The 17,792-nt window shown below is 49.7% G+C and overlaps 2 protein-coding genes across 4 annotated transcripts; both read right to left on the bottom strand.

The window, feature by feature from the left end:
• Positions 1-3,088: 3,088 nt before the first annotated feature.
• On the bottom strand, positions 3,089-9,143 carry KLK8 (kallikrein related peptidase 8). 3 transcript variants are annotated; one of them, XM_058708493.1, is made up of 6 exons: positions 8,886-9,134; positions 8,388-8,494; positions 7,750-7,909; positions 7,334-7,593; positions 4,484-4,617; positions 3,089-3,294 (listed from the first exon to the last, which is right to left on the bottom strand). In XM_058708493.1, exons 2-6 carry the CDS (start codon positions 8,455-8,457, stop codon positions 3,139-3,141), a joined length of 780 nt encoding a protein of 259 aa, XP_058564476.1. In that variant the 5' UTR covers positions 8,458-8,494; positions 8,886-9,134; the 3' UTR covers positions 3,089-3,138. The 3 variants fall into 3 exon arrangements, with proteins under 3 accessions (XP_058564476.1, XP_058564474.1, XP_058564477.1); XM_058708491.1 differs by having other exon boundaries at positions 8,388-8,465; positions 8,886-9,131; XM_058708494.1 differs by lacking the exon at positions 3,089-3,294 and adding an exon at positions 3,336-4,255 and having other exon boundaries at positions 8,388-8,465; positions 8,886-9,143.
• Positions 9,144-9,902: 759 nt separating this feature from the next.
• KLK9 (kallikrein related peptidase 9) lies at positions 9,903-15,952 on the bottom strand. The gene is made up of 5 exons (XM_058708497.1): positions 15,128-15,952; positions 14,761-14,917; positions 12,269-12,534; positions 10,986-11,122; positions 9,903-10,549 (listed from the first exon to the last, which is right to left on the bottom strand). Exons 1-5 carry the CDS (start codon positions 15,168-15,170, stop codon positions 10,397-10,399), a joined length of 756 nt encoding a protein of 251 aa, XP_058564480.1. The 5' UTR covers positions 15,171-15,952; the 3' UTR covers positions 9,903-10,396.
• Between the last annotated feature and the right edge of the window lie 1,840 nt (positions 15,953-17,792).

The following is a 17,792-nucleotide window of genomic DNA, read 5'->3' as shown; positions in this document are numbered from 1 at the left end:
AGATCTTTGTTTCTACTGTGTTTGCTTAATTGGGTGTGTCAGTAGCTGCTAGGTTCCCTTCCTCTGAAAAAGTCTGTCTACAGGGGCTAGAATGAGACCCAAAGGAGAAGGAAAGAGACAAGCAGAGTTGAAAAACAGCTTACACATTAAACAAAACAAAACAAAACAAAACAAAACAAAAATAAAAAACAGAAGCAGAGAGAAGTAGGCAGAGTGTCAGAGAGAAAGTGTCAAAGAGAGAGAGTGTGTGAGTGTGTGAGAGAGAGCTAATTGGCTTAAGTCACTATTTCAAGTACTTGAGACTCTGGTACCCATGTCACATCCTCTGACATCATGGACCATCTGCACAGCCTTCTTAGCCACCTAAATCAATCAATCTCTTCTTGTACATAAGCCATTTTGAACTCATTTTGGACTCTGACGTTGCTATCCAAAAGCTCCCAGACTAAGTGCCTCCTTCCAGCTTTTGTCCATGCCTAGTGCTCTGATTTCCTCCCAGACCCCTGAATTTTGGTTGACCCCTCCCAGATTCCTGAATTTTGGTTGACCTTGGACAAGTCTCTTCCCCTCACTGACCTCAGTCATGCCCCTACTTAATACTATAAATCAATCTTCAAGTATTCTCTGGTTTATATTCCATTGGGGACATTTAAGTATCACCTGGGTATTGGATGATATTAAGGAATTATTACTAACTCTGTAAGCGGTGATAACATAAGGTTTTTATGTTTTAAAAGAGTCTATATTTTAGAGCTGGGGTTGGCAAACTTTTCCAATAAAGGACCAAATAGTGTATATTTTAGGCTTTCTAGACCATAAGGCAAAATTGAGGATATTATGTAGGTATCCACATAACAAGAAAGAAAATAAATTTCCATGCATTTTTAAATTTTTAACTAGGCTGCACGGTGGAACCCAATGAGGGACTTGAACTCATGACCCTGAGATTAAGACCTGAGCTGAGATTAAGAGTCAGACGCTTAACCAACTGAGCCACCCAGGCCCCCCCGCCAACATTTTTAACTGATGAAATTCAAAATAATCATTTGTTACCAATTTTTGTCATACAGGTCTATTAATCAGCAAAATGGCATTCTTTTGGAGGGATAACATCTTGCCTAATTAGGGTTCAAAATTAATGCTCCCTGGCATCAAATCAAGTAGTAAAAGCTATTTATACCTCTTGAGATTCGGCCCATGAACTGTAGCTTGCCATACTGTTTTAAAAATACAAATGAACATATTTGAGAACAAAATGATAGCCAATGTTTGTTTCAAAATATTCCCACATTAGAGAAGTGTGTAGTAGAGGTGAAAGAACTGGTTTTGATTCAGTTGGTGTACAAGGATTTCTACACCATTTTATATATGCTTGAAATTATTCATAATAAAAATTCTAAAACAATTCTTTAGGCCGAGATGACCCTTGAGTCTCACCTCCAGAAATGCATCCCCAACTCCAGGAGTTTACTATCAGGCATGAAAGACTTCCTCAGGATTTCTGGTATTCGGGGACTTTCACGGAGGACAGAGGTTGATGTGTGTCATGCAAGACATCCAGCACACCCACACCCCTTGCGGAGAATTGCTCCACCCACAGCCCACGTCCCAGACTACTAGTAGCCCCTGATTCCACATAGCCACTGATTGGATGGGACTGGTCACCTGACCAGAATGCAGTCAAACCATTGGCCATTCAATAACCTATCATGTGGCTGAAGGAGAAAAATTGACCTGGACCAATGGGATCCTCTCGTATTGGTATATAATGTGGGAAATCCCCGGGAAGCAAAGCAGTTGGTGGCAGGTATAGGTGAAGTTCAGCGGTTATGAAGTAAGGAGAGAGACTGGATAAGCGCACCAGGGAGCCAGCACCATGAAAATGCAGAAGCATGTAGAGAAAGGCGTCAGAGAGTCAAATAAATGAGTTAGAGGTTGGTAGCAAGAAAGGAATGAAACATACATGGAGATGAGATAGAGTGCAGCTAGTCCCCCCCCCGCCCCCCCCGTTGCAATTTATTTATATCCTTACAATAACTACCCACTCCACACACATCTTTCTCAAGACGACTTACACTTAGCCTCTGCTTTAATGAAAACTCCCTCCAAATCTCTTTTCCTCCATACTTCAGTTTGGGCACCTTCAATGAAGTGACTCATTTCCTCATACCACAGCAGAAAAGCTCTAAGCTGTGAGAAAGATTTCTGTTTCTCCTAAGGGGGAAAAATAATCTGTCTCCCAGACTTCTGGGGGCTGTCCGTGTTCTATTTCTTCACCTGGGTGGTAGTTCCATAGGTGTATATTCGTGTATTTCCTGCACTTTACATATCTTATAATTTTTTTTTAATTTTTTAAATGTTTGTTTTTGAGAGAGGGAGAAAGTGCGAGCAGGGGACGGGCAGAGAGAGAGACACAGAATCTCAAGCAGGCTCCAGGCTTGAGCTGTCAGCACAGAGCCCGCTGTGGGGCTTGAATTCAACAAACCGTGAGATCATGACCTGAGTGAAAGCTGGAAACTTAACTGACTGAGCCACCCAGGCACCCCTCTTATAATTTTTAAAATGTGGAAGGGGAACTCTCCCTGCAAAACTTAGAAACACTTTAGCTGCTTGCAACAACTAAACAGAAATTCTTCTAGGGATGCTCAGTCAGTTAAGCATCCAATTCTTGATTTCGGTTCATGCCACGATCTCATGGTTTGTGAGTTCGAGCCCCACGTCACTGACAAGGTGGAGCCTGCTTGGGATTCTCTCTCTCTCTCTGCCCCTCCTCCACTTTTACAAGCTCTCTCTCTCAAAATAAATTAATTAATTTTAAAAAAGAAATTCTTTCAAATCTGTCTTTTGCAGGCCAACCCATCGGATATTTGGAAATCCTTGTGTGTCATCTCCCCTGAATTTAACCTCCCATTCCTCCAAGCCCTTCCAGAAATAAAGGGGGTCACTCCAGGCAATGGTGGTAACCAGAGTGGCCATGGGGTGGGGGTGGTCCTGATCTCTGTAGACCACCCATCAAGTGTCCCAGCAAGGCGCAGACCCCCGTCTTTCCATCCCTCCCAGCAAGGAGGAAGCACAGACAGGCAAGGAGCAAGGCTGAGTTGTGAGTTTATTGAAGTGGGTCCAGAGCTTGTCCTAGCATCAACCCCTGCTGCCTATGGTCTTCTTGATCCAGTCCAAGTAGCGGCAAATGTTGGTGTAGATACCAGGTCTCTCGGGCCGCCCACAGGGGTCTGATCCCCAGGATGTGATGCCTTGGAGAACACCATCACACACCAGCGGGCCCCCGGAATCTCCCTGGAAGGGGAGAGTAAGAGAATACTTTCACCTAAGATCCCCCGCTGCATCCCACATTTAGTACTAGTTCTGTAGCTGATTGGTTCCTCTAACCAATAGGGATAAGAGCATTGTATCCTGGGACCAATGGTGACAGAGAAAGGTGGGGCTTCATGTACTGGGACACACACTGGGTGTGCAAGGGCAACGGGGGACATCCTGACCAAGGAGGGAAGAGAATGATGTCTCAAACGTCCAAGTCAGAAAGAAAACAGTGAGGATTACATGGAGGGGACTGAGCTGATGTCTTGGTTCCTGCCAGTGGCGAACAGATCTTTGAATCCGGTTACCAAAGAGAGGGAAGGAGCAGAGTTCTTGTGGTCACACACACACACACACACACACACACACACACTTGCAAGGGGCAATGGTGGGGTCTTTTGGGAAGAGATCTTTGTCTCTATGGAACTGGAACCATCCTGAGAGATTAGATTTCCTGGGAGGACACTGATGGAAATGATTTCATTCCTGGCCAATAGGAAAGAAAGCATGGAAGCATTGTCTTCAGGGACCAATCATTAGCAAAGGGGGTGGGACTTCCATGAGGGAGACAAAGCTGGGGGAGCCCTGAAGACTGAAACTGCAGCCAAATAAGAACGACTGTTACATCTATGGCAAATCCCAAGATTTGTTATCTTGGGGATGGGGAGCTCATTGAGGGAGGATTAAAGTCAGTGGCACCATTCTCTGGCCAGTTGGCAAGAGAGTATTGCTTCCCAAGGAACAAATCATAGGAGAAGGCCACCGTGCTAGGAAACCCAATCAGGTCCCAAAGAAAGGTGGCTGGCTAGCTGGTCAGTGATAGAGTCCTCACAAATTCCTGCGGAAGGGAGCAGGGAGCTTGCTCACCCTCTAGCTTCAGACTCTTTCCCTCATGGACATCTCTTGCTCCCTTTATCCCTTCCTCTGTCTGCACCCTATCCTGAAGACAAGAGTTCCCAAGAAAATGATAGCAACAATTTAGCGTTCCTGATCCCTGTGCAGTGTGACCTGCAGGGAGAGTGTGGCCTTCTCTGAACCTGCTTCCCACTCTAGAGATGGAGTATAACCTCTCTGGGTGCTAATTCTTTGAGTTTCCCCTGATGCCAAGCCCCAAGCCTCCATGGGCATTGAAGGCCAAGGGAAGAAGGGGGTTTCAGAAGTCACTCACCTGGCATGAGTCGGCCCCGTTGCTGTCTCCTGCACAAATCATACCATCTGTGACTTCCCCAGGGTAGACATCTTTACACTTCTTCAGGGGAAAGATTTCTACTTCTGCGCAGTTGAGGGTGTCAGGAAAATTCTCTGAGGGGGCAGAGGTTGTAAGTTCCCAGAGAGAGTAACCATTTCCTTCAGTCCCTAGGTGAATCTAACCTCCCTTCTGTACATGCATGGCTGCACAGGAGGGTTTTCTGACACCTTTTGCAGGGCACATCACGTCTCGCCACATTAAACAAAGCTATGGCCCCTGCAGTTTCCTTTCCAACATCTAGAGAAAGGCTGTTGGACCTTACCTTCTGTTTCTTGCCCAGAGTCCTGTCATTTTCTTTCTTCCTTCCCTCCCTCCCTTTCTTCCTTCTTCCTTCCCTCCCTCCCTCTCTCCCTCCCTCCCTTCCTCCCTCCTTCCCTCCTTCCTTCCTTCCTTCCTTCCTTCCCTCTTGCTTTTTTGCTTTCTTTCGTACTTTCTAGGCTTCACCACCCAGTGTGGAGCCCAATGTGGGGCTTGAACTCACAACCCTGAGATCAAGACCTGAGCTGAGACTCAGACTTGGATGCTTATAACCAACTGAGTCACCCAGGTGCCCCATCCCAAAGTCATTCGCAAATTAAGGATCAGGTGACTGAAAGGCATGGAGGTGCCCCCTTGTGACACCTATGACCCTGTCTCTCCAATCTTCCCATCCCCAGACCACCCCAATTCAGCTAAATCCTACTTCTCCCAAAAGTCACTTCATATTAGAAGGCTTCCCTGACCATTCTAATGAAGACACCCCCCTCTATCTCTCCCTATCCTCTTAACTCTCCATGATACTTCATTATATCACTTAACTCTACCTAATAATTCATTTTATGTGTATTTTTGTTTATTGTCTATTTCCCCCACCTAGCATGCAAATCCATAGGATAGGGACTTCACACAATACAGCAGCTGGGACTACCAGATGCTTACAAACAAATTGAATTAATGACTAAAAGTGGAATTAACCATGTAATGTACACCACAGGGAATATGGTCAATAATATTGTTACAACTTTGTATGGTGACAGACAGTACCTAGACTTATTATGGTGATCAGTTTTCAGTGTATACAAATGTCCAGTCATTATATTTACACACAAAACTAATAGAATATTGCAGGGCACCTGGGTGGCTCAGTCAGTTGAGTGTCCAACTCTTGATTTCAGCTCAGGTCATGATCCCAGGGTCATGGGATTGAGCCCTGAACGAGGCTCCTCACTGAGCATGGAGCCTGCTTGAGACTCTCTCTCTCTCTCTCTCTCTCTCTCTCTCTCTCTCTCTCCCCACCCCCACCCCTCTTCCTAGCTTGCACTCTCTCTTTCTAAAATAAAATTTAAAAAAATTAAAAATAAATAATAGAATATTGTGTGCCAATTATACTTCAATTTAAAAAAGAAAGAAAATGGAATTAATCTTTCTTATTAACCTTTGAGCAATAGACTTGAAGGGAAAAAACTTCTATCTGGCACCTCCATTCTCCAGAAGCTGTATACTCACAATCTCATTGATTGTAAGACATCTGAACTCACAATCGCTTTTTAAAAGAGGGATACATTCATTCATCCATAATTGAGTCATCCATGCATTCATTCAACAAATATTTATTGAGTACCTACTGTATACCAAGAACCATCCTGAGCACTAGGAATGCACCATGAAGAAAAGAGCTTTAACCTGAACCCTTATGGAGCTTAAAAATCTATTGGTCAGGGGCACCTGGGTGCATCAGTCAGTTAAGTGTCCAGCTCCTGGTTTCTGCTCAGGTTATGATCTAATGTTTCATGGGTTTGAGCCCCGCATCAGGCTCTGCTGACAGTGCTGAGTGTGCTTGGGATATTTTCTCTCTCTGCCCCTCCCCTACTCATTCTCTTTCCCTCTCCCTCCCTCTCCCTCCCTCCCTCCCTCCCTCCCTCCCTCCCTCTCTCTCTCTCTCTTTCTCAAAAATAAAATAAATAAACTTCAAAAAAATCTATTGGTCAATTATCCCTATTTTGCAGATGAGGAAAGTGAGGCCGAGAGATGGAAAGGGACTTGCCCAGAAAAAAGGGCAGAGCATGGTGTGAACTGACCTGACTGATTCATGAGCCAGTGGGTTTCCACAGTGTCCCTTGTCTCCTTAGAAGTAAGAGCCAGACAGGCAGGGACCTGAGTCCTGGCTTTGCTGCTTCTTGGTGAATCATACGCCTCTCTGAGCTGAGCCTCAATTCTTTCACTGTGACGTAGGGTGAGGAGCTGCCTGGACTCTGAAGTCCCAAAGGGAGGGCTTCAATGGAGGTCCAGACTTTTTGGGTCCAGAGTGAGGAATGAGCTGGAAACTAGACTATGCGTCTTGGGGGAGGAAGGGCCTGGACTCCTGGGTGTAAAGAAAAAGAGTTTCTGGTGCCAGGAATCGTGGGTTCAGGAGGGAGAAGATTGTAGGAGCCTGTTTTCTTGGGCCACTGAGGAGCCCATCTACCCCAAGCCTGTTAAGAAGATTATATAAGACGCTGTGCTATGAAAGTTCTCATAACATGGCACTCTCTACCATAAAAGAGGCATACATTCTTTCATCCACTCATGCATCCATTCATTTTTTGGGAACCTGCTCTAACAGTCTGCTATTTTGCTTTCTTTCTCCCACCACTTCTGTTAATATTCTGATCTTTGGGGTTTCCAACATGGGCCACCTGTGAGCCTCAAACTCACAATCACTGTCCCTTCTCTATCTCCTTCTGAAGCCAGAGCTTTGCCAATGGCTTGGGGTCCAGTGGGCCAGCCAGCTTCTCCTCTGCCTCCTACTACCTCGGGGGCTGGTGACGGTGCCCCAGCCCGAGATGGTGCACTTCTGGCCAACTTGAGGGCAGTGATCCGCCAGGTTGATGGGCTTCACTTGGGGCCCCAGGGATGCCTGACCACGTAGTCGGATGAGCATGAGATCATGGCTGTGGTCCTCGCTGCTGCTGTTGTAGCAGGGGTGTGGGATGGACTGAGCCACAGCCATTTCTTGCTCTGAACTGTCCTTTTTCTTCAGGCTGTGTTCCCCCAGGCGTACCGTGTACTTCCTGTAATGGTGGAGAGTAGTTTGGGACCCAGGCAGGAGTATGAGCCCCTGGCCCCCTCCTCCCTCAGCTCTCCTCTTTCAGAAGCTCAGTCTCCAGCTCTCTTCTTTGCCCCTCCCCTCAGGCCCCAGCCCACCTCTGCCCCAGGCAAAAACTCACTGTTTTTTACAGTGGGCTGCTGTGAGGACCCAGTTGTCATCGATGAGGACGCCCCCGCATAGCAGCCGGACACCCTGGAACAAGGCTGTCTGCCAAGGCTGTGAATGGGCCTCACACTCCTGGCCACCCAGCACCTTGGACTCCTGTGCCCTCAAGTGTCCTGCAGCAGGAGGGAGAAGGTTGGATCACCACCCCCTGCGGCAGTGGGGGGGCCAGGAAAGCCACTATGGGTTCAAACAGACACACAGCAAGTCTTCTGCCTGCTACCTCACATGTCTACACACCCTCACACGCGAGGTCCCTGGCTTGCCACACAGATGCACCCGTACACTCATTGAAGCCCATGAGTCACACGAAGTCACACACCCAAGCGTGCTTCCACATGCATCCACACGCCTGTATACTCCCGTGCGTATCTGCGCCCCTCAGCAGGCAGCCCTGCAGGCTTGCTGTGCTCATGTAATAGGCAGCAAGACCTGACGCACTCCTGCCTGCTGCCATGTGTGTGTGCCCCCATCCGCCCTCGGGAAAGCCTGAAGAAGCTCCCACACGTGATCGTGTGTTTCCCACCCCCCACCCCCATGCCATCACAAGCACCCACCGTGGCATTCCCGAGGTTCCCGCCAGGCCCCCCTCACCTGTCCAGGCTTCCAACACCAATAGCAAAAACGTCCAGATCCAGACTGCAGCGGCTGGGGGATGTCCCATGGTGGGGTCTGGGAGAGCGAGAAGTCAGGGCTGAGACCTGAGGAGGGGGCAGAGCTAAATCCTAGGAGGATCTTGAAATAAGGGAGCAGCGCATCCGAAGCCGTTTTTGTGGGTCCTGCAGGAGGAAAGGGCTGGGGATCCAGATTTCTTAGGTTGAGGAAGAAGGGGGCAGACCCCAGATTTCTGAATCTGAGGAGGGGAGGTGGGGGCTGGATTCCTACATTCCAAGGAATGGAAGAATTAGGGTCCTGGACTCCAGGATCTGAAGGAAGAGGAAACTGGGAGTTGAGATTCCTAAGTCTTGGGGGGGGGGGTGGTGGAGAAGGGGGCCAGGGGCCAGATTCCTAACTCTTGAAGGAGGAAGGGGTAGTCCTGGGGGAGGAGGGGCTCCGGCCTGATGCCTGTGTCTGAGTACTTTGGCCTCTCACCTTACAGAATCCAAGGGGCGGGGTCACCGACTGATTCAGACCCAGAGGAAGAGGCCCTGGTACTTCAGCTCCGTCTGCCTGGTACTAGATTCTGGAGGCTTTTAACTGGGAATCCCCGCCTCCTGCTCCGCCTCCTCCCCCTCTGGAGCCTGCAGAGCACCAGGGAACTGGAACTCTGTGTTTGAGTGAGTAGGAACTGAGGGGCTGAAAGAGAAATCTTGAAGGAGGAGGAGCTGGGATCTGGAACTCCTCGGGCTTGGGAAAGAAGGACCTCAGTGCTTGACTCCTGGGTCTGAATCAGAAAGGGCTGGGGACGCGGACTACTGGCTCCGAGGATGGGGGGGTGGGGCGGGGGACCTGGACTCTGGGTTCAGGGGAGGTAGGGGCTGGGCGTCTGAACTCCTGGGTCTGAGGAAGGAGGGGTCTTGAGGCCCGAACTCTGGGTCTGGAAGTGGGGGCTGGGATTCTGGACTCTGGGTCTGAGGGAGGAGGGACTGGCGTTCTGGACTCCTGGGTCTGACGGTTGGGGGGAGCTGGGGACCCAAACTTTTGGGTCTGAGAGGGGAGGGGGAATAATATAGGCGTGAATTTTTGGTCTGAGGGAGCAGGGGGTTGGGGGCTGAATTCTTCAGTCTTTTTAGAAGGAGTGACTTGGAGCCTGGGTTCTTGTGGGAGCAGGGGGCTGCTGTCACTACCTCGGAATGGAAGGAAGGTGAGTCCTCTTGGTCTCGACTTCTGAGGGCGGATCGGGCCCCGCCCCCTGCCCCCTGAGAGATCCGGGATGTGGGAAGGCAGGTTTGGGAGGCACCGTGACCTGGTTTCCCCTTCCCCTGGGGGAGACGGGACCAGCCCGAGCAGAACCCAGCGGCCTTGCTGCAATAGGGCTGATGGAGACAGACTTTAGGCAGGACCTGCTAGGGGCTTAGGGGGAATTGTTGTACAGTGGCCGTTCCCTGTCTGCCCACCGCCGCCCACCCGTTGCCCTTCCTTCATCCCACGGAGCAGGCAGACGGAAGGCGCGGCTACGCGCGTTTATTGTAAAATCTTCCATTGGTTCTCAGGCTGGGACCCCGCCAGGATTCAAACGCCCAGGGGCGGGGCCATGAGGGGCGGAGCCCGACAGCGCCTCAGTCCCTAGTGGGGGAAGCTGCCGCGCCCCTGACGTCACGGGGGTGGAATCTCTCACGGAGGAGGCGGGGTTACAAGGGGTGGGGTCCAGAGGGGGAAGTCTCATTGGGCAAAGCTCCGAGGGGAGGAGCTATCTGGTGGAGGAGCTCCCCGAGCGGAGCCCTAGGCGAAGCTGTTCCATGGGGGCGGTGCCAGCTCTCGGTGACATCATAGAAGGCGGGGCTACAGGGCGGAGGTGTCTCCCTGTCCTTTTCGACGCTGTCGGCCAACAGGGAGCGGAACCTGAATATGCAAAGTGCGTCTCCGCGCTGCCGAGGCCAGAGTCCGGCAATTCCCGGCTCCCCTGCGCCCACCCTTCTCTCTTGGTCCTGAGGCGCGAGAGCTCAGTTGTCCTCCATGGTCTTTCGGATCCAGTCCACGTAGTGGCATACGCTGGTGTACACGGCGGGGCGACGGGGTCTGGAGCAGGGCTCGGCACCCCCAGACACCACACCTGCCAGGGTCCCTTCGCAAACCAAAGGGCCTCCAGAGTCACCCTGTGCGCGGCAGAAGAGCAATGAAACTGTTAAGCGGGTATATTCATGATATTACCTTTCTCCCAGGAAGCCCTCCTCTCCTGACACCTTGGCGTCCAGGCGGCCAGTCCCTCCTCCCTCAGACCCAGGAGTAAAAGCTCATACCCCTCACCTCAACCCTGCACCCAGCCTTCTGGGATCCTAGTCCCCTCTTCCCTCAGGACTTAAAGTCTGTTCTTTAAGACTAGTCTCCTCTTTCTTTAGATCCTGGAGTCTGGACCCACAGTCCCCTTTAAATCCAGGAATCTTGGTCTTGGCCCCATCTTCTCTCAGGACCCAAGTGTCCCAGATCCCCACTTGCTTTCACCCAGGAAGTCTGGGGCCCAACTGCCTAATTCCCTAGGGCCCAGGAATCTGGCAAGATACCCATTCCCCGCCTCCCCAGAGTGGGACTCACCTGGCAGGAACCCCGGCCCCCTTCCCAAAGGCCAGCACAGAGCATACTGTCAGAGATGTGGCCCGGATATGCCCGATGGCAGAGTTTGTGCTCCAGGATGCTGATGTTAGCACACTGTAGCGCGAGTGGGTACTGCACTGTTGGCAAAAGAGGTCAACCCATAGAGGATCAGCAGTTGTGCCCATCACACTCAGAAGCCCCTCCATCCAGACCCTTCCCTAAGCAAGACCCATAGAACCACAGCATAAGACTCTCAAAGATAGAAACAAGACACAGTGACAAAAAGAAATCATAGCGTGAAAGAGAAACAGATGTTTGAGGAGAGGGAGAGAGCCAGAGAAACAGAGTCAGAGAGTCAAGAACCAAGAAGAGATACATGATACACAGAGAAAAACAGAGACCATACCAGGAGATAGACCTCTTAAGGGGAAAGAGATTCTCAGGAAGCAATGAAGAAAGAGAGGGAAAGAGGCCCAGAAATGCCAAGGACAGTGAGATAAAGGGAGGAGATATTTATGGTCATTGGCAGAGACAGAGATAACGACTTAAAAGATATTAGATACAGACAGGGAGACACAGCATGTATAATATAAATACACATATAGATACACATATACCCGTGTATATGGATATTGACAGGCAAATAGAAGTGGGTGGAGGGGTATTGATGGCATTGTTGGGCTTGACAAGCAAATAGAAGTAGGTGGAGGGGACTGTGCAGCCACAGCAGCCACTGGGGGGCACTATAGTGAACCAGAGAACCCAAAGCGGGCAGCCTCCACCGATTCTGCCCAATGGCCGCTATTTGGGGAATGTGGCTCCAACGTTGCCAGTTCTTTGAATTTTTCCAGCAAACGCAGAAATTTGGCTTTTGTGTAAAATCTCCCAGGCTTTAGTTGTTGGCAGCAACAAATTCAGACTGTTTTTTCGAGGCACTCTGAAAACTGTTGTGAGGAAGCTAAATACGGCTAATGGGTTGCTGATCGGTGACTCTGAGAGAGTCACTCTGTACACCTCATTTCCATTCCAAGATGCATGTATTTTCACATTTAAACATCTCCAACATCCAGGAAGGGTCTTCCAGCAAATGGTGTCATACAAGGATTAATGGGACCTTTTATCCCCCCTGTTCTTAGTGGTTGTAAAGTAATGATGCACCTTCAATTTATAGCGTCTTAAAATTTTTCCCTATCTATCAGATGAAAAGGCAGAGACAGAGAAACAGAGGGGATTCAGACCGTCAGCATGAGACACAAGGGATTGAGTTGTGAGCAACACTGTACCCTTAGGACTGGACACGGCTCCCCAGCCTGAGATGAGGCACTGGGTGCCTGGGGAGACGCAGGTCTGGCTGAGGTTGAGGGGCTGCACAGCAGGGCCCAGATGTGCCTTCCTGGGCAGACGGATCAGCATGATGTCATCATTATGGTCATGGGCTCTGAGGTCCTTGTTGAACCCAGGGTGGGGGAAGAAGTCCGTGACCCGGAACAGTTGCTCTGGACCCTCCCATCTCCAGAGGTGGTGCTCCCCAAGGCGGACCCACAGATACCTGTTGGGACAGGCCTCAGAGGTCAAGCTGGGTGTCCAGCAAGCTTGGATGCTCCACAAGCCCCACACTGTCCCTGGGCCCCCATCATCTCTGTACAACCCAGAGTGCTGTGTGATTTTAAGCAAGGTATACACCCTCTCTGGGCCCCAGCTCCTCCCTCCATCCTTTCATCTGCCTCTACCTTTGTAGCTCTCCCCCCAAAACTCACACCCCTCCCAAGTCCCGTACCAAGTGAGTCGCCTTCCTTCCTGCCCCACCTGGAGCCTTAAAGGTGACCTGGGTCCCCTGGAAGTGTGTAGGCACATGGAGGCTCCACCTACCATACAACAACAGCCCCACCTCCTGCCCCCACAGGTCTGGTGGCTTTTGCGGGGAGTGGCTCTGTGTGTGTGTTGGTGTGTGTGTGTGTGTGTACTCATGGAGGGGGATGGGAAATGGAAAATCCCCAAGTTAGGGGTCATCCGTGAACTCAGGGTTTTCCTGTAGCCGTATCCCTTACCCTCAATGTGTGTCTTCCTGAGGTCTACCCTCAAGCTCTCTCACTGCAAGCCCAGTCCACGTCCCAGGACAGCTGGGGACTATCTGGGAGTATACGTGTCCATTCCTCAGCCTCTGACCTCTGACCTTAGGGACCAGGCTTCTGATTGAGAATTCAGGATTTAAGGAGTATGAGGTGTTATTTCTATCTTTGACTCTCTGTCACCTCGTTGCCTTGGTTCCATATCTGGGAAATCAATCCCCCCCAACTCGTCCCGATGCCTAAATCTTTTCTACCTCCATATCTCTGCTTCTCTCCTTGGTCTTTGGGGCTGAAATCTGAGCATTGTTCTCCTAGCCTGAAGCACAGACCTGAGCTGAAAGAGACCCTATCGTGGAGCAATGAGTGATGGGAAATTCCCACACAACATTCTATACCAACCCCATGTGCTTCATTCCTGGAGGGAAGAATATTGGAACAAGGTGAATGACTCCTTTCCAGAGATAATATAGAAAAGATTACTGCATCATTTAGATTCTCATACTCTGGGCATTAGAATGCCCAGAATCTAAATTCTAGAATTCTAAGATTCTAACATGTTAGGAATTCACAATTCTAGAATTCTATGTTCTAGAATGTTATGAATTCAATGTTCTAACATTCTAGATTTCTCTGGATCAAAAAGTCTGGGGGGGGTGTTAAATTACCTGAGTGAAATCAGGAACTGAAAGAGCCTAGAATTCTAGTATCCTGGGACTATAAGATGAATTTCATCACTCTAGAATTCTATAAATCAATGGTTTTCGAAATTCAGGAAGCTAGGGTTCAAATAGTTTGAGACTCTAGAATTCTCTTAATTAAAACCTGGGGGATTTTAAGAATCTGGAATGATAGCATTCTGGGATGTTTAATTCACCAGATTCTAGACATTCATGAATAGAAGGTTCTAGAATTCTATTGATGCAAGATTCTAGGATTCTGCAAGTCTTAGTATTCTAGTATACTCTGAATACAATATTCTAGGACCATGAGCTTCTATATTCAATGAACCTACCTAGAAACTGAATCTAAGATTCTAGAGTTGTGCTATCCTATACAACTATTGAGCACTTGAAATGTGGCTCATCTGAACTGAGAGGTGCTGTATGTGTAAAACGTACATCTGACTTCAAAGGCGTAGTATTAAAAAAAAAAAGACTAAACAGTCATTCATAAACATTTAAAAGTGGATTGCAAATTGAAATAATATTTTGAGTGTGTCAAAGCAAATCTATTATTAACATTAATGTTAATCATTTCTTTTTCACTCTTGTAATACATGTACTAGAAAATGTAAACTTACCAGTGTGGCTGGAGTGATTATATCCTCTGGGGGTAGAGCCGGACTCCTAAGTTTCTACCACTCTCTGAATCTCTGATTCTACAATTCACTGAATTTCATGGATCTGAGATTTCAGGAGCTCAAGACTCTGGATTTTTCTGGGTCAGAGTCTAGGCTTCTAAGAGTTTCAAATTTTAGACTCCAATAATTAGATTACTTGGGACTCTAGAATTTGGAGAGTCAATTCTAACAGTTGAGCTTTTGGGAAAAGAAATGAAGGCGAAATCCTTCCTGTCCACAGCTCCCTCCCTCCCTCCGAAGGCCCCTTGACCCCACCCCCACCCCCACCCTCTCCTTATCCTCTCCCCCCTTCCCCTACCCCCCCCCCCCCCCACCGTCGACACATAGTGGTGCCCTGGTCACTCACCGCTTGCGGCAGTGGGCAGCTGTGAGCAGCCAGCGGTCACTGATGAGGGAAGCCCCACAGAAGAGGCGGGTGAGGAAGAAGAGCCCGGCCTGCCAGGGCTGCGAGTTGGGGCGGCATTCCTCAGCCCCGATTGCTCGGGTATCTGCCCCGCCGTGCCCTGGGGTGGGGTGGAGGCAGAGGGGTAAATGACAATCACGGTGGGAGGGCTGGGGGAGACCTGGGAGATACCTAGCAGGAAGGGGAAGAGCAAGCGGGGGTGGGGGGTGGGGGGGGGTGGGGGGGGGTGGGGTGGAGAGCGGGGGAGGGGTTGAGGGGTCTCTCAGGGGGCTGTGGGCACAGGCAGCAGGATGGACAGCAGGAGCCTCACCTGTCAGGAGAGAAAGCAGAACACAGACGAGTCCCAGCCTCATGACCTCGGGGTGCCTGGGTCTTGAGCATGCGTTGGGGCGCTGGGTGCTTCTTTAAGGTAAGCCATGCCATCTCCTTCCTCCTCTCTGGGGCCGCCCCTGTGATTAATCTGGGTTGAGAAATGTCCCAGGAGGAGGGGGAAGCCCTGGAGCCTTGACTGGGGGCCTTGGGAATGGAGGTGATGCGGGAGACCCCCCCCCCCACAGGGCTTGGTGGAATGAGGGAGGGGCCCTGGGATCTCCAGAGAGGGGAGCCCTCATTCCCATGATCTGGGGATGTGGGACCTGGATACAGGATATCCTGTGATCTGGAGGAGGAAGAGGGATAGGAAGATGATTCCTAAGGCTGGGTCCTGAGGTGGAAGCAAATTTATCTTGAATGAAGCTTGTGGTGAGCTGTGACCAGTGTCCTGGGCAGGAGGACGCCCTTCCGGAAAGCAAGCTGAGGCTGGGAGAAAGAACAGAGACTTGATAGGAAGGAGGCAGGCAGGATGGGGCAAGGCAGGGAAAGAGAGAGAAAGAATTAGAGAGAAGGACAGAGATAGAAGGATCAGGGGTGAGAGAAGGAGAGAAAGGAAGATACACACAGACTGAGCAAAGCAGAGACCACAAGGAGCCACGCACATGTGCATGCCCTACCCTGAGCATCCAGGCCCCTTCCCGCAAGAACAAAGCTCTCTCCTAGAAGGTTGAGGAAATATGGTCCCAACTGGATTAACCCACTCTTGTCATAAACTACCCCATCCGCTTCATATCGCTACCCACCAAGGACCCACATGCCCAACATACCTGGAACTTAAGTGCTTTCCTTTTCTCTTAATACCACCAGATCTTGGCCAAGTCCTGAGAACATTGCCCGTTTTTGTTTTTTTTTTTTTATCTCTTCTCCTCCATTGCCCTTCCCATCCGCCCATCCTACCTGCCTCGATCCCCATCCCTCCTCCTCATCAGGTGGACAGCCCCTGCAGGGCCAAGCCCAGATGTGACTCATCTGTGTGTCCCCAGCATCACCCTTCCAGGGCTGCGCTCTTCTTGGGAGGCCTCAGGAGATGTTAATTAAATGAGTGAATGTCTTTCTCTATATTCTTTTCCTGGTAAACTCCTACTCATCCTTCAAGACTCAGCCTAAATGCCCCCTCCTCCAGGAAGTCTTCTGTGATTTCTCAAGGAAGAGTACATCTTTTCCTCCCCTGGGCACTCACAGACTCCTCCACTTTCTGTTGCTGTAAGCCTGATTATCACTCTGGGGCTGGGCTCCTCTTGAATGTGTACTTGATACAATGCTTTAAAGCATGGACTCAGGGGTGCCTGGGTGGCTCAGTTGGTTAGACATCTGACTTGAGCTCAGGTCATGATCTCATGGTTCAAAGGTTCGAGCCCCACATCAGGCTTTGTGCTGACAGCACAGAGCCTGGAGCCTGCTTCGGATTCTGTCTCCCTCTCTCTGCCCCTCCCCCACTCACACTATATATGTCTCTCTCTCTCTTTCTCTCAAAAATAAGTAAACATTAAAAAAAATTTTTTTTAGAGCATGGACTCTGGAAGTGGACCACCAGGGTCCAAATCTCAATGCTGGCCATTATTAGGTATGTGACCTTGGGCAAGTCACTGGACCTCTTTCAGCTGGCCCATCTATTAAGAAGTAATAACATGGGGCGCCTGGGTGGCGCAGTCGGTTAAGCGTCCGACTTCAGCCAGGTCACGATCTCGCGGTCCGTGGGTTCGAGCCCCGCGTCAGGCTCTGGGCCGATGGCTCGGAGCCTGGAGCCTGTTTCCGATTCTGTGTCTCCCTCTCTCTCTGCCCCTCCCCCGTTCATGCTCTGTCTCTCTCTGTCCCAAAAATAAAAAAAATAAAAAAAAAAAAAAAAAAAAAGAAGTAATAACAATTCAGGTGGCGGGGTGACTGAGCAAATTAACCCATCTGAAGTCTTACAACAGTGCTGGGCACACGGTAAGCATTCAACAAATATAACATGTTTATCCATCTCCTGCCATGCATGCTGCCCCCATTACAATACATGTCACTCGTGGTTGTTGGGTGTCTTACTCTGTCTCCAGAAAGGGAGGTCCATCTTTGAGACCAGAGACTGAATAGCCACTCTGTGCTAGGTGCCATTCTAACTGCTATTGATAACATCTTGACAGCTCCCTTCATTGACTGTCCTGGCAGGTAAGCATTTCGTGTATATTATCTCATTTAACTCTCATAGGAGTCTATCCTATCTCTATTCCACAGTGGGGAAAATTGAAGCAGAGAGAGCATTCAAGCAATTTTCTCAAGGTCACAAAGTGACAGAAATGCATTTCCTTCTCTACCTGGTACATTCCTACTTATCCTTTTAAACCCCATGCAAATGTCCCCTGATCTGAGAAGACCTCCCTGTCTCCTCGGAAAGAGTCCTTGGCCCCTCCTTAGGGCACCCTGTGCCTCCTTCTGTTGCAGCGCTGGTCAGTTTTTGTCATTCATTCAACAATGTATGGAGTGGTTTTTGTGTGCCAGGCACTGTGCTGGGTGCTTAAGAAAATCACAGCGAATAAATCCGAGTCCCTGCTTTCAAGGACTGAGTTGAGGGAGACAGGGGACAGACAGATCATTAAGCAATAAACAAATAAATGAGGTCGTTT

The sequence above is a fragment of the Neofelis nebulosa genome, chromosome 17, assembly GCF_028018385.1.
Source record: "Neofelis nebulosa isolate mNeoNeb1 chromosome 17, mNeoNeb1.pri, whole genome shotgun sequence".
Lineage (NCBI taxonomy): Eukaryota > Metazoa > Chordata > Mammalia > Carnivora > Felidae > Neofelis > Neofelis nebulosa.
This window is presented reverse-complemented; position numbering and strand designations above follow the sequence as displayed.